The sequence below is a fragment of the Lupinus angustifolius genome, chromosome LG09 (genome assembly GCF_001865875.1).
Source record: "Lupinus angustifolius cultivar Tanjil chromosome LG09, LupAngTanjil_v1.0, whole genome shotgun sequence".
Classification (NCBI taxonomy): domain Eukaryota; kingdom Viridiplantae; phylum Streptophyta; class Magnoliopsida; order Fabales; family Fabaceae; genus Lupinus; species Lupinus angustifolius.
Genome location: NC_032017.1, coordinates 5,569,217 through 5,585,368, shown reverse-complemented (window position 1 = coordinate 5,585,368; position 16,152 = coordinate 5,569,217). Strand labels below are relative to the sequence as shown.

The following is a 16,152-nucleotide window of genomic DNA, read 5'->3' as shown; positions in this document are numbered from 1 at the left end:
ATTTTGAAGTAACAAGAATCCTTTAAACTCAGAAGCATGCATGAAGTAGTTTAGGACGAAAAAACAGTCATTTATTGGACTTACATTATAAATTTATTTACAATATTACAAGCATTCTTAATTATAAAATTACTTGTAATCAAGATTCTATTCCAAACAATTTTTTGTGTGTAAAAATCTCATCCAAAGTTTTGGCTAAGGATGTTTGAGCATGGATTAATATGCTCTCATTAAAGTATTATATTATATTATTTATCGTTTATTTGTATTATTTTTTAAACATAATATAAATTATGGATGATATATCACATGACTAAAAAGGAAAATGACATTCAAAGTTCTAGTGACTTTCTCTCCAAACCAATGGGAGACAAAATCATACTAAAGCAAACGAAAAAGTAATATAAGATTATATTTTTATTCTTAATATAAAATGAAATAACATTTTTGGGGTCATAAAACAGAAGAAAAAAATAAGAACTATAATCTACATTATTGCGGAGAATTCTCAAACTTTATATAATAAATAATCAATTGTATATAATAAGAATTTCTTTTTTCTTCATCAATGAGCACTTAAAAATTTCACATATAAAGTTGCATGCCCTACATCAAAACAACCTTACAGCATCTTTTCATTCACAAATTTCAAAACTAAAATTTAAGCAAACTAACAAAATGAAAAAAATGACCTTTTAATGATTAATTAGTTTTTTATCTTTTATTTTCAATCAACTATTGCTGCTTATACGAACTGATGAATGCTCAATCACAAGAGATTGAATATATTCTTGGTTATGATCAATAATCAGCTCTACTAGCAATGGAAAAAGGTTATGTTGACATATAGAAGCTCATCATGTGCCATTTTTCATATGGGAAAAAGTGATTTCTATTTGAATTAAAAAAAATTAACTTGTATTTTTTTAATCAAAATGAGTGATAAATGAAGTAACACTATCAAGAAGGAGATGTATGCGGTTCTTGTCAAGAAGGCCAAATAAAAAATAATGGTTAGGGTGGAGTAATTAATGATTTGATTTAGGGTTTTTATTTATAATTTTTTTATTACTAAGGATAATATTTTTTAACTTATGGGAAACACATTTGCTTCACACAAGTTGTGTTATTCCATATACTACTAGTTTGTGATTGATTGAAAAAATATATTTAAATTAGAAAAATAATAATTAATTATTTTTCTAACCAATCACAGCAGATATCTTATGAGAGAGCAAATGTGCACCATTATCTTATGGTTAAGAAACTAATCATTATCTTATCTATGAATTAAATCAATCTTCTTTCAACATTGAAACAACACATTATATTATTTTATAAAGTTGGGTACTTCAGTAGTAGGCTTTAGTATGATTTTTAAGGCATTTCTTTACTTACAAATTGAGAAAAGATCAAATCTAATTTGCAAGGTATTTTACTCATTTTAGTTACATAAGTATGTAAGTTTAAGTCTCTAACTTCTAGACCTAACTGTGTCACACATCCCACCCTCACACTAATGCAAATCACAAATGCAATATATCTGTTCCTTTCTTTGAAATTTTTAACTTGTAATAGATTAATGAATGGAGTAATAATTATCTCCACACCATTTCTCACACCTACTTATAACTATTCATCATTTAATCCAAAGTTAGTCTTTTTATCAAATGGTAAATCCATATATCAAGTGTTAACTAAAAGAACATGTCATAAATGATCAAGCCTCATTTACGACTCAAACAACTTCGAAGAAATCACAATTTACTCATAAAGTCACATATACATATTATCAGTATAAAAATTTATATACAATTAATACAATATTCACCATGCTCACCCTACTCGCTCACCCGACATGGCCCAATCATGATCGGGTCTGAATAGGGTCGGGTTCGATCGGGTCTATACAATATTCACCATGCTCACCCTGCCCGCTCACCCGGTACGGCCTAATCATGATCGGGTCCGAATAGGGTCGGGTTCGATCGAGTCTAGGGTCGGATTCAGGTTCAAAACTAGACTCAGTCAATATTTAGGGCCAAATAAGGACAAACTTTAACCCGTCTCATGCTCTCCCCTAGCTACTACAGTTACAGGAAACAAAGTAAACCCAAAATTGAGATGTTTTGTTTGGAGGTTATCTGTAGATGGAGTTCCAACCCGCCTAAATTTGGTTAGGAGAGGTATCCTGAGGGATGGAGCACAATCAGGATGTGTTCTCTGTGGAATGGTGGATGAATCTGTTGATCATTTATTTTTTTCCTGCTCTTTCGCTTATGATGTATGGCAAGCTATTTTCTCCTGGTTTGGACTTAATTCTGTTTTTCCAGCTGGAATTAGGAATAACTTCCTATCTCATTGGTCTTATTTGCGGCTAGGAAATCCTTATCATAATCAGTGGATGTCTATCTGGTTTGTCACCTTGTGGTCTCTTTGGTTGGCAAGGAACAAAGCTATTTTTGATAATTCCCCTTGTAATCTTGATGAGGTAATTTTTGCTATTCAACTTCATTCTTGGAACATTCTCTCTGCTAGATCTCCTCCATTCTCTTACTCGTTCATGGATTGGGTGTGGAGCCCTTCAAATTGTTTGAATTTACATATGTAAAGGTTTTTTTTTTGTGCATAGGAGCACCACTTGTTCTCCTAATTTTTCTTTATTTAATATAATACATTGCTGATAAAAAAAAACCTAACTGAATTAAAGGAAATGAATATATGAACATGGTGTACCCATTATTTCTTTATATATGCGGTCACACCATATAACCATAAGGTAATAATAATGACATATACAAGAAGATGCAGTGCTGTATCTGATGGAAAGTTAATTAAGCCTGGCATATATATACATATTTTTAGTCAAAGAAGACATGATTATACTTCTGCAAGTTAATTTTCAAACACATTTTCTAGACAGAACTGAAATACAAGGGAAAATCATAATATTTTTAATCCATTATTCAATCACACGTGCTTGCATTGCAATGGTTATTACTTATAGGTTCCAGCTAATAAGTGTCTTCTTGCAGCAGTTTCTCTCTGTGCATTGAAGTAGACAGCAGCAACAGGGAGCCCTAGGTCATTGTCTAGTGCAAAATTCTTAGTATTGAAGTGTTCCCTTGAAGATGGTTGAGTAACACATTGCCTACGTTTTTGCTTGAACAAAACAAACACAAACCTATGAATCCCAATATTTGGATTTGGAATCTCATAACTCACCAAGTCTTTCCCTACAAAATACAAGCACATTAGAATTTGACAACTTTCTTTTATAGCAAGTAAATTTATGTATGAAAATGACTAAAAGGTCAATGAGTCGATTACTGAGAACAATATTTGTTAGGAGAGACTGAACCATAAAAGATATTAGTTCATTATCCAAAAGGTAGGAATATACCCTTGGTAAAACAAAAAAAAAAAAGAGTAAATTTATCTTCATCTTTAAGTTTTGCTTACTATTATCTTGAAACTAGTCGAGTATGGTGCACGATAAGATAATGACATAAAGATTCGAATTATATAGATTTTAAATTATTTTTAAATATAAAAATTATAAATCATCAAAATAATTTATGCATCATATTTCAGTACTGAACACATAAATACGTGTATCTATAAAATACCTAAAAATTGTTTGATGTGAGAAAATAAAAACTAGTTCTACTTTATATAATACCTATCAGACAAAATAAAACAAAGGATGTTGGGCTTTTTCATGATCAAGGCTTTATATATATATATTATTATATCTATATATGTACTACTTTGTAGTAGTGAAATCAATAATTAAACCTACCAAATGTGGCATCTGTTGTGCCTGGAATGTCAGTCACAATCCTGCAGAAAGAAATAATTTGAACAATGAGTGTTAGATATAACTGTGAATAATGTTTTTTTATAAAAAAAAACTTATGGATAGTGGTTACTGTACGTAGTTAACACTGTTCTGTATATACTTGTTTAATGATGAGACTTTAGAGAATATCTTTTTTTTGGGGTCTGAGATTGAATTGTTTTTCAAGTCACTGTATAACATGCACTTTTATAGAATGGAAAAGGTATGCAACTTCTTCAAATACTAATTACCTCTGAAGTTTAATGTGATAACAGGAATGCATATCTTGCACAACTTTAGCCTTTGTTTGTTGAGAAGAAATTAAGAAAAAAGAAGAAGGTGAGAAAGAGGATAAGAAAAAGAGAGAGGTCGGAGTATAATTTTGGGTTATTTGGTAGAAGAGAAAAAGAAAAGAAAATGAAGATAGAAAGTATGATTTTATTTCTCCACTGACAATTATACCCCTACCAAAATTTTTCATTCTAACTTCAAAATTTAAGAAATATAAAATCAATACTAAATATATAATTTTATATTGATGATTAAGTACATAGATTTAATTAAATTTTCTAAAATGATATTAAGTTACAATTAAAATATTTAATTAATATTCAAACGTCAACCTTAATAATGATAATAACACACAAGCAATAATTATTTTAGATCTATAGGTGACTCACAACTTTGTGTAAAGATATATTTGGAGATAAATAATGAATATAATATTAGTTAGATGAGAATCAAAGAAAAATTGCAAACATGTTAAACATTCTTTCTAGAAACTCGGAAGCTACATAATTCAATATTCTTTAACTATTCATATCTTTCTATTAGTAATTAATAATGTAGATGAAACTTGAACCCTCAATCTTTTTCACTTTAACCTATCCCCTAACCCTCAAACCCCTTCTAACTCCCTAAAAATGTAAGCATCCCAAGAAATAGAAAAAGCATAACAGATAATCAGTGAGGCAATGAGTTGTAAGTTGCTCTGATGATTTGGGAGAAGAGGTGTAGTAAAGAAGATTAAGGGTTCAAACCTCGTCTACAACAAATACTATTTGTCGATAAAAAAATCAGTAAATTAAAAGAGATAAACATAACATTCAAGTTACTAAATGAAGTTGTAGAGATAAAAGACAAAACATATTTATTGGATAAAGAGGAAAAAATGGATTTGCATAATGATTGGTTATGGCATTTTGTATTTAGTGATACTTAATAACTATATTTTTTATTTGTAGTTTCAAATCAACAATTATATGTTTATTATGTTACATGAACTTTATGCATATCTCAAACATACCATGCCCTATATTTTCCAAAAATATACATATGCGGTACATATCGTTTTTAATATTCATATCGATATCGGTGTTTCATTGGACATTTACACTTCCAAGAGCAGTAATTAAAACTTAAGTATAGTAAAATGAAATAATAACTGGTTTTATAGCTAGCTATAATCTCTATTATTATATTAAATAATACCAGTGCAAGTGCTCCCTCAGATAAGGATCACTAGGGCCAGGAACATCAGGGTCTGTCATAACCTACAATGAAATTGTGAGACATTTAGCCTTATGATTCATTCTTTGTAAGTAACAATATTCCAATGATAAAGGAACACATGAGTATATGATTATAGATTACAACTAAATATAAGAGATCATAATATATATATACCAGTGTAAAGAAGGACCTGAAATCAGCACCACCAATCTCAACCCTAGGTTTGTTTGTGACAGTGGAAGGTAATAGCTCATGGCCATTGAAGACTAGCTTGTTGTTATAAGTAACAGTCATTTCCATGGTGGTTGTAAAAGATTCAAGAACTTCTCCTATGACTCTTCCAAGAACTAGAGGCTCTAATGACATTCTTGCCATTATAATAAGAGGAACAAGAAAGATTAAGAGAGAAAAACTATGTAATAATGGAAATGGAAGAATATATAACTCAATGGGAAAGGGAGAGTATATATGTGCTGCATATTTATAAGGGGAGGAAATGAATAATGTTGTTCCAAACCATATTTCAAATTATGTCTCGCATTAATAATATTAAAGCAAAAACAAAAAAATAATAAATGATTAATTTTTTAATTGACATGATATTTTTTGATTGGTATTAGATATAGTTAATCTGATTTTGTATAATGTAAATGTCTTAAAAGTAAATAGATTTTTCTTTTTCTTTTTAAAAAATGTCAGATTTTGATTTAATAATCACTAAATTTATAGTATAGTCACATTTAGGTAAAAATGAAATTCACAGCTCAGATTGGGTAAGAAAGTAAGAAACTCTTGGTTTAGGAAAAAAAATACTATTAATTAATTACTAATATTTTTCCCAAAATGCCCCGAAAAATTATGTGTTTCCTCACAAAAAAGAAGCAACATATTTTTTCGAAAAAATAAAAACCATCTTATCAATGTTATTTATTTTAATTAGCTTAGAAAGTACAAGCTTAGAATTTGTTTTATGCTTACAATATATATTGAGGTGTACTCTCTTTATATACTTCAAATAGAAAAAAAATATAAATTGTATATTAGTATTTTAAATGTACGGAGATTGTGATTATTATGACCCTTGTAATGTCAAATCAATTTATAAACCCACACACTACAAAAATATGATATTACATTTGTTGCAAAGCTAACACAACTATTTTTTAGAATATAAGTCATTTCTCATATTTTCTGGGACTCATTTTCAACAAGTGCCTACGGTTGTTTTTGCTGAAATCATATTATATAACTAATGGGAATTAGATTCTTCATTATTACATTATTGGAACCTCTAATACTTAATTGTATGAGGAAAGATAAATTTTTTCTTATATTATTTAATTGAAAAAAAAAAATCTGAACCCTTTGATTTTTTTCATGCCATATGTTAACTGATCCACCCAATATTAAATCATTCGGATCCACCAAGTACTCTTCAGTATTTGACCCTCCGATATCAGAAAAGATATCACCCTCAATATGGGTCCCTTGGAAACGGTTCTTGATATGAGTAAAAGCATCTTGTGTACTGCTTATATGTGAGTTTGTCAAGCTCCGACCGTTCTATTAAACTAAAAAGCATATATATGTAAAAGGCAAAATTCTAGGAATGCTTTGTTTCTATATATGAATGTCCACATTTACCATGTGTCTTTAGCATATAAGGTAATAATAGCATGAACGTGGAGATAATTTTTTGTTCAATGCACCTTGCATAGAGAACCTTCCTTAATTGCATGCACAACAATGCATTTTTTTTTCTCTTGTTTATGCATGTGTGATTCTCCTTGTCTTTTATTTAATTTTGGTTCGAATATTATTTTATAATTAAAGGAACTCTACCATAAATACTCAAGGCTATGTACATGCCTAGGATTGTAAGTGTAGCCCAATGTCATTTCAGAATGAAACTAGTAACTCATATTAAAAAACAAGTTCCAAAATTGGAAAAGGAAGAAGAAGGTGGAGCTTCTTTAACTAGAAGCTACCCTACCATTTTCATCTAAAATTTATGTTCTTTTGTTTTTTCCTTTCCTAGGGAAATGGGTTGATGTATGTGCACATAAGCATCATATGCTTCAAGGGTGACAAATTTTGTTTCTTAAAACCCTATTTTTTTACGTTAGTGAATTCGTTTATGTGAGTTGAGATCATCTCCCATATTGAAATATAAGGTCCAAATTAATTTAATGATTTAAAAAAATTTATTTAAAAGTTATTTAAGATCAAAGCTATTTCAATGTTTTAAATGACACTGTCATCAACTTATTTAATACTAAATCTTAATATGGTTCCTATATATTAATGTTTAATTTTTTTTTAGAGTATATATGGGAAACCAAAAAAAGTTTATTTTTCTTCATCCAAATGGGTTGACTTGAAAAGTGTATGTTTTGACTGAGTTGTTTATGGAGGAGGAAGTTATGATTCAAAAAGGTTTCACAAAGTCATGTTTGCAGGAGATTAAAGCCACCTCTAGTTGAAGACTGACACTAACAGCAATGTGACTTATCAACACGACAACACGGTTCAACATTTTGCATGCAATAAACTGAAAAGAAGTAATGATTGAGAACCTTATATCACATCACTATATATATAAATATTAACTCCATCAAAATCAAAGTTATTTTCAGACACATATTATACCAGCATATTACTTTACATTATCTATTTTTTATTATGTAATCATAATTGAAGTGTGAATTAACACTTTTCTTTACTTGGTAGGTTAAGGTTGAAGATTGTTGTCTATATATCCAACATGAATAACAACTCTATCTTCTATCACTACTACTAGATGAATGAGTGATTAATTACTAGTTAGGTTCATTTTTGGTCTATATATGTAAATCTCACACTATGTAATTACACATAATTAGTTTCTTACCCAAAAATGAGATATCCTTATTAATATAAAAAAATCATACAATATGTAGATACTAATACCTTTCTCACTTCAATCAAAGTTCTTTTTCAGTTTCTTGCTTTCTCTCATTTCTTTCCAGCTCTTGCCATGTTTCCAAAATGGTGGTGCCTAAGATTTAAAATTTCTGTCCACAACCGTTACATGATGGATATAAGACTAGGAGGTAGAGTGTACAACAAATATTAAAACTTAAAATAATAAATATCTTATATAATATGATCAAAATATTAATATCAAAATCACAATATTTAAATATATCTAATCAAAAAATTTATATATTTCATAATTGATTTTACGTGATTTCACATTTTAAAATTGTTGAATTATCAATTTGTTGTCATTGTTATTGAACAATTCTTACTCAATATAAGTGATTAGACAATCTTTCATCTACTTATTTTTCATTTGATTAGGCAACCTATTTTCACAATTTTCATAACTGAAAAGACTCTTTCTAAAGTTATTCTCACAACAGGTAAAATTATTGCTAACCTCAAAAGAATATAAGCTAATGAATAAACAATATGTTTTTCACTTTTAAATAAATTATCTAAAAGATTATTGATTCCTTTTAAAGAACCAAATTTAACATTAATCCAAATTTCAATGATGTAAGTCTTAAGCTGATTATCAATCGCTAAATTAATTGAACAAATATCACGTGGATAAAACTTTACAAATTCAATCAGTTTTGTCATATCAAAACTAGATAACAATTTGGTTAAACTCAAACAAAATATTAAAAACAAAATAGCTGAATATTTATTTCAGATAAACAGTCATAAAATTCTTTAAATTACATATCCATAATAATATAAAATTAATCAATACCATATTATAATATAAAATTATTCAATATAAAAAGGACTATTTTTTCCATCAAACATGTCCATACAAAATAAATTTTAAAATTAGACTTATAGTAAGCCACCCAAACCATATCATATTCATGATTATGACCACACCAACCATATGTGTCGGCAATTGTTTAAAATATTAAGATTTTGGAATTTTTCTGAAACGCCGACCGTTATTTAAAATCTTGGTGCCCATAGTGTAGATCTTCTAATCATGAAGGTATATGAGATTAAATCACTTCCTCTAGAATGAATGTTTTTTTCTTCATATTAAACTATTAGTATTCCTTCTTAGACAAAATGAGTAATTATAGGGTCCTTAAAATTATAAATTTTTTTATCTAGAAAACACAAACCTCATAATGAACTCCAACATAGGGGGAAAAATTAGAGTAAAGAAATGAGGAAGTATTATATGCATGTATATTCAGGAGTGATAAGGTGGTCTAGTATTTTAAAGGTGGTCTAGTATTTTAAAGGTGGTCTAGTATTTTATATTGCAGATGCAGTTGTGATTTTGCCTTCTGGTCATTGCGATCATTACGACGTGGATTACGATCGTTGCGATATGAATTATTTTATAAGTAAAAATATATTTTGACATCGATGTGTATTAATGCGACCCGATGTAGTTGTGTTGCGGTTTGATGCAATCCAATGCAATTCGTATTATTGTAATTCGGTATCACACTGTAATTGCGGTGTGATACGGTTGCGGCAGTCACCGCAACTACAATATTACGGCTGTATCACGTGATGCAGTCATCAATTTGAAATACTGAGGTAGTCTAATGGTGAAAGTGAAGAGTTTAAGGAATGAAGTGTAGCAGGTTTGATGGCGAGAGATAGATTTTCAATACCTATTCATTGAACTAAGTTAAATTAAGAATCAAATAAAAAATACCAGATATTTGCTTTTTTTATGGAGTTGTACATAATGAAACATGAAAAAGAGTAGGAGAAAGATTAACCTTAGAGAACAAACAACACCTTCAAACCCTACCAAAGTACAAATACTAAATTCTGATCATAAAAAAAGAAGCAGCTCTTGAGAACTTGAGCATGTGACACTATCTAGTTTCACTTTGTAAAGGGACAAGTTTATTAGATATGGGTAAAATTGCTTAACACTTCAATGGTGTTGTAGATGAATATATTGGATGGGGAAATGTATTTGAGTTTTGTATTTATTCTTTAATTTGACAAAAGTGTATATAGATCTCAACATACTAAATTATTTTAAAAGAAACTTTTTTTCCTTAAAATGAAATACCTCTAAAAACAAATATATAGTAAGGCAGATTTTGTATTTGAGTGTATTGGATTGGCTTCAAGTTTAGGTCTTTTTAACAATAAAATAAAAAAAGACTTTACTCTTATTAGTTTTTTTGTACTACTAAATGTATCATTTTACTTTTTGATAAGGAATTGATATCTTTTAGGGTATGTAATTGTTCCTCCCCATAAGTGTCACACTCATGAATTAAACTCTTGACCTTTTGATTATTCTAGGAATCTAGTTGAACCTTACACTACTAGACCAACATGTTAGTTTGCCCTTGTTGCTAGAGACTAAGGAATTTAGAATTTAAATGTTAGTGGCCTTAAAATAAGTCAAGCCCCAAAATCAATAAGATTAGAAACAATTTTTTTTGTTTTGATCATCAATAACAATTTATAACCAAAAAGAGAGTATTAGGAGATGGCACGTGTAGCTTTGGGATATGAGTTTTTTAGTAAACTACCACTCTTGCTCTAGACAAAAATCCTCTGTCTCAAGAAAATCATGCCCCTCGTGTATCAAACTAATAAAATTTCATAGAATAGTATATAAATATTAATTTATGTTATTATGATTTTTATTTTTAATCAAATAAAATTTTCTGATTCGATAGGAACATCAAATGAGACTGATGATTCTCATCCCCTTGCTCTCATCTTTGCATGGCCTTTTATTTTCCTCCCTAATATTATAGAATATACAATTGTCCCTGAAATTAACATAAGTTATTTAGATTAGTTTCATAAATAAAGGCTAAAATAATGAATAGCATGATGGAAGAGACTAACGTAAATAACTCTTGTCAATTGTGTAATTTCAAGGTCGACAGAACATCAAAGTGAAAGAGAAAAGTAATAGTTTACTTCTTTTTTGTTTGTATTAATTTTACTAACATTCATCTTAACAAACTCCTATAACTTATCATTAAAGATAAAAATGTCTTAATTTAAGATTTTAGTGATATAAATGTTTCTTTTATTATATATATATATATATATATATATATATATATATTTAAAAGGGACAAGATCCCAAGAAGACTAACACTAAGGGACCCAAGACTATTTGGGTACCTAAAACAAGCAAGTAAAAGTTGTTTTGTATGTACACCTAAGGATATTTGGACATCAATGGTACTTGGACAGCACAACAGGTTTTCTAGGCACATGACGGGTGATAAGTCCAAGTTTATTGAGCTTTCACCTAAAGGGAAATGTCATGTTACATATGGTGATAATAATCAAGGCAAGATACTTGGAGTTGGAAAGTTTGGTAATGCTTCACAAATAATCATTGAAAATGTGCTCTAAGTGGAAGGCTCAAAGCATAATCTTCTAAGAATTAGTCAATTATGCAACAAAGGTAATAAGGTAATATTTGAATCCAAGTGTTGTGTTATTAAAAATGACATAGAAGATAGTGTTGAATTTATTGGTCATAGAACAACTAACATATATATGGTTTATTCGGATGATATCACCTCCTTATTTTCAATATGTTTTAATTTCAAAAGAGGATGATATTTGGATTTGATATAGGTGGGATGATCATATTCATTTGAACAAGTTAGCTAAAAAGGACTTAGTGATTGGTCCACCTAAATTCAAGTTTAAAACGGAAGAAACTTGTTGCTCTTGTCAAAAGTGCAAACAAGTAGAAAGTTCATTATATTCTAAAAACACGGTATCCACAACAAGGATATTAGAGTTGTTTCATATGGACTTGTTTGGATCATCTCAAATAATGAGTTTTGGTGGAAGTTACTATGCACTTGTTATTGTAGATGACTATTCTAGATTCACATGGACTCTATTTCTTGCACTAAAAAGTGATACTATTAAAACTTTTAAGAGGCACACCAAGCTAATCCAAATCCAAATGGATCATAAAATTGTGACTCTAAGAAGCGATCAAGGTGGTGAATTTGAAAACCACAAGTTTGTTAAGTTTAGCACAAAACATGGTATTGAACACCAATATTCTGCTCCTAGAACTCATGAACAAATGGAGTTGTTGAAATGAAAAATAGAGTTCTTGAGAAGTTGGCTAGAACCATGTTGAATGAGAGTAAAGTGTCCAAGTACTTTTGGGTGGATGCGACTTGCTATGTTGTGAGTAGAATATGTTTGAGGCCTATTCTTAAGTAAACCCCCTATGAACTTTTTAAAGGCCGAAAAAACAAATATTTCTACTCATTTTCATGCTTTTGGATGCAAGTGCTTTATTTTAAACATTGGAAAATAAATTTTTAGTAAATTTGATTCAAAAGCTATCATAATCAATAAAAAGCGGACAATGGCGATAGAAGAATGTATAAATGCTGTACTTGATGAGTCTTCTCCAAAAGAGGAGAATGATATGGTTGATGATTGTGTGGGTACTCTTGAGGATGCATACATAAAAGATGAAGAACCTAAAAAAGTGATGCAAGAAGATAAAGAATCAAGTCAAGAACATGAAAGAATTCCACAAGCTTGGAAGCTAAAGAAAGATCATCCTATCGATAACATAATAGGTGACATTTCTAAGTGACTGGTAACCATAAATTCTTTGTGAAATGTTTTTAATTTCTTTACATTTGTTTCTAAAATTGAGCCTAAGACTATTGATGAGACTATTAAGGATGAGCTTTGGTCAATGATGTGTTTGAAACTTAATTTTTTCAAAACAAGTTTCTTAGTTATATCCCCTAATTAATAGTAGTAACAAAAATCATTGTCTCGATAAAATTCTGCAGGTATGGTAAAAAAAGATTTTTATGAAATATCACTAGCATTCAATTCCTTAACATTTATATATTAGCTTCCCCAAGTTCACTTTAAAAATAAATGCAAGTGGTCAAATACCTAAGGTACATGCATGTATTCTTATGGTTTATGAACTATATCAAAAGTTTCAAGCTTGAATTTTTAAGAATATCATCGTGTTCATATTTGGTAGGAAGCTTTTATTTTTTATAAAAAACTGTCCAAATAACGAAATGATGTCATCTTTCATAAGATCAAATACGTATCATATAAGATAAATATGTTATCTAAAATTATGTTTCATACACTATTATATTAGTCCAAATAGTCCAATAATAATAAAGTAAATATAATAATAGTAATGAACGTCTAAAATTTGAATTATATTTTTTAATATTATAGAATTTAAACCGGAAGATGTCGCTATTAAGCTTAATTAGTTTAAATGTTAAACTGTCCAATTGAAACATGTGATTTTATGTATAATTAAAATATTATATTAGTGTTCCATTTTTTGAAATTTTATGTTAACCGTCCTGTTCACTTTTCTGATTACTCTAGTTTAACATATATTAATAAGGTTGGACCAAAATTTCTCCGCTTGAAAATGGTTCGACCCTTTATTCAATTAAAATTGTAAATTAGAATTGTTTTCATATTCGGTTAGAAGTCTGATCGAACTATTTAATCCGATTCTCACAACAATAATATTTTTAATTGATACAATATATTTTTATTTTTGGATAGGTGAAGTACTATTCACAACAAAGCAAATCTGTGTTCCATAGCACAAGCTTGTGACGTGCGTTTACACTTTGTTTAAAAAAATAGATTTTTAATTAATGAACTTCAAAATATAGCAATACAATGCATACGTGTTGAGCTTAAAACATAAGTTCCATCAGAACAAGGTTACAAATGTGACACATGTTCTACACGTGGCAAGTGTTGTGATCGAGCTCATGAACATTGTTTCTCAATTATCTTCTCTATATTGTGTCATTTGACAATATTCTTTAGTTTTTTCCCTTAATTTGTAGGGTACCCTTCCAAGCCGAAATGGATCATATATAAAGGAATATGGTCACTCCTTCTTTGTTCCTTATAGGTAACCCTTTTGTGAGTTTGTGTTTGTTTTATAAATTTGAACACACTCATACTCACATTATTCTTCCTCTTAATCCTTTCATCCTTAGTATCATAAATATTAATCTCTAAAATTTGATGCTGTTTCAAAAGGAGCTTTTTCAGCTTTATTCATAGCTAGCATTTGATCTTGCAATTTTCAGGTATCTATTTTCTCTATACTTTATTGGGTAAATCGTATGTTTTAAAATTTTATCTCAAAACTAATAATGAGAAAAATAGTCCATATTTAAATAATCTCTAAGAGAATGGGGTATTTCATGTGTGACTTATTTTTCAATGTATCTTCACATAAGTCTCTCAAACTAGACAAGAGTTTTTCACTCATGATTAAAATGTATTTTTTGACCTATAACACCTGCTAAGAAGTTTGGTTGGCTTTGCTCTAATATCATGTTAATATTTCACATCAAAACCGAATGGATATAAGAGTAGTAGCCTAACAAATTTCTTGTAGCCTAATAGGTTTTTAAAAAAAATGTGAAAGATGATGTGAGACATACTTATAAACCAAATTTATTTATCAATGCATATATTTAATTTCAATTTCAATTTTGTTCCATCGTCCCCTTTACTTTGTTTAGTTAATATTTGGGATTTGGTTGAGATAGATTTGACAAGGCACGGTTCTTAATATATATTTTGAATGTTAATAGTGTCTTCTTTTTTTGCTATGATTACAAATTAGAAATGCAACTTTGTATATATTACCCTATATCCTTATAAATTTCATCTTTATTTATAATAGTAGCCACAAGGTGCTTTTTTAAAGGAGGAAAGATTCTTCTTTTAACGTTGAACATTAAGCTTTTCTACCTTCTCAGTATTCCTCAATAGGAAATCTATACTCGTTCTTTAACGAATTAGACGTTTTTCATCTCGATAACGATACTTATTGAGAAATATAATTACATATCCGAAAATAATTTTTTCTTTACCTAAAAAAAATGTGAGAGATATAGTTGGTTATATAAAAAAAAAAAAGATGTTTTTCATCCCAAGATGTATAAATAAAATCAATATTTTTCTCTAACAATCAACTCAAGTTAGGCTAAAAGCTAGTTGTAGGAAAAACAATGTATTTTTTGTAACATTTTGATTTGACATAATGTGAGATTATAATTTTATACCACTCGATTAATATATTTTGGTATATATGTAAGGGATCATTAGACAATTTATTGTTTTATTCAATTGTCATTGTTTATAAACGTTCATCTTAGAACCCAACCTAAACCTAATTATCATTATCTCTTTAGTTTTCAAGACAAAATCATACGTTTCTATCTCTTTATTTTTGCACAACATTGGTGGTTGTAACAAAATGGAGGTCCAAGGGCAAAAATACATCATGCAATCAAGGGCCACCAATTTTTTAATATATAAAAATGTGATGTAAGTTTCTAATAAAGTAAAGAAGAAGAAAAAAAAGTAGAATAAACTAGTAGTTGCTTGTGCTGCCTAAAGTAGGAATGATGATGGTTTTTTTGCTTACACTAAAATCAACTCAAACCAAAACAGGTTTTGTCTAAACCCTAAACTAGTAGTATTGGATAACTAAAAAAGATATACATGTCATTTTATTCTATTTTTTCTTTGTTTTTCACACAACTCTCCGCTTCAATATAGTGGAGAGGAGTCTGACTTTATTGGAACACTTTTGTATATTCCTGAACCTGTCTTAATCCCAACCCGAAATAAACATGTCCCATTATGATTTAAATGAATTTCTTTGATTTTATATATAGGATAATTTTATAATTTTAATTTACTATATAAAGTTTGGGATCCTTTCATGGGGAAACCTCACACCAAAATCAACTCCAGCCAAAATAGGT

The 16,152-nt window shown here is 29.1% G+C and overlaps 1 protein-coding gene across 1 annotated transcript; it reads right to left on the bottom strand.

Annotated features, from left to right (window-relative positions):
* Positions 2,936-5,787, bottom strand: LOC109356439 (CEN-like protein 2). The gene is made up of 4 exons (XM_019599761.1): positions 5,528-5,787; positions 5,333-5,394; positions 3,803-3,843; positions 2,936-3,236 (listed from the first exon to the last, which is right to left on the bottom strand). The coding sequence occupies exons 1-4, from the start codon at positions 5,726-5,728 to the stop codon at positions 2,998-3,000; spliced, it is 543 nt and encodes a 180-aa protein (XP_019455306.1). The 5' UTR covers positions 5,729-5,787; the 3' UTR covers positions 2,936-2,997.

Excerpts from the sequence above, each read along its gene's own strand:
- LOC109356439 (XM_019599761.1), bottom strand. The coding sequence starts at position 5,728 with ATGGCAAGAATGTCATTAGAGCCTCTAGTTCTTGGAAGAGTCATAGGA. Across the intron at positions 5,395-5,527 it reads TCAGGTCCTTCTTTACACTG|GTTATGACAGACCCTGATGT; the intron begins GTATATATATAT and ends ATTTCATTGTAG. Across the intron at positions 3,844-5,332 it reads CTGAGGGAGCACTTGCACTG|GATTGTGACTGACATTCCAG; the intron begins GTATTATTTAAT and ends TTCTTTCTGCAG.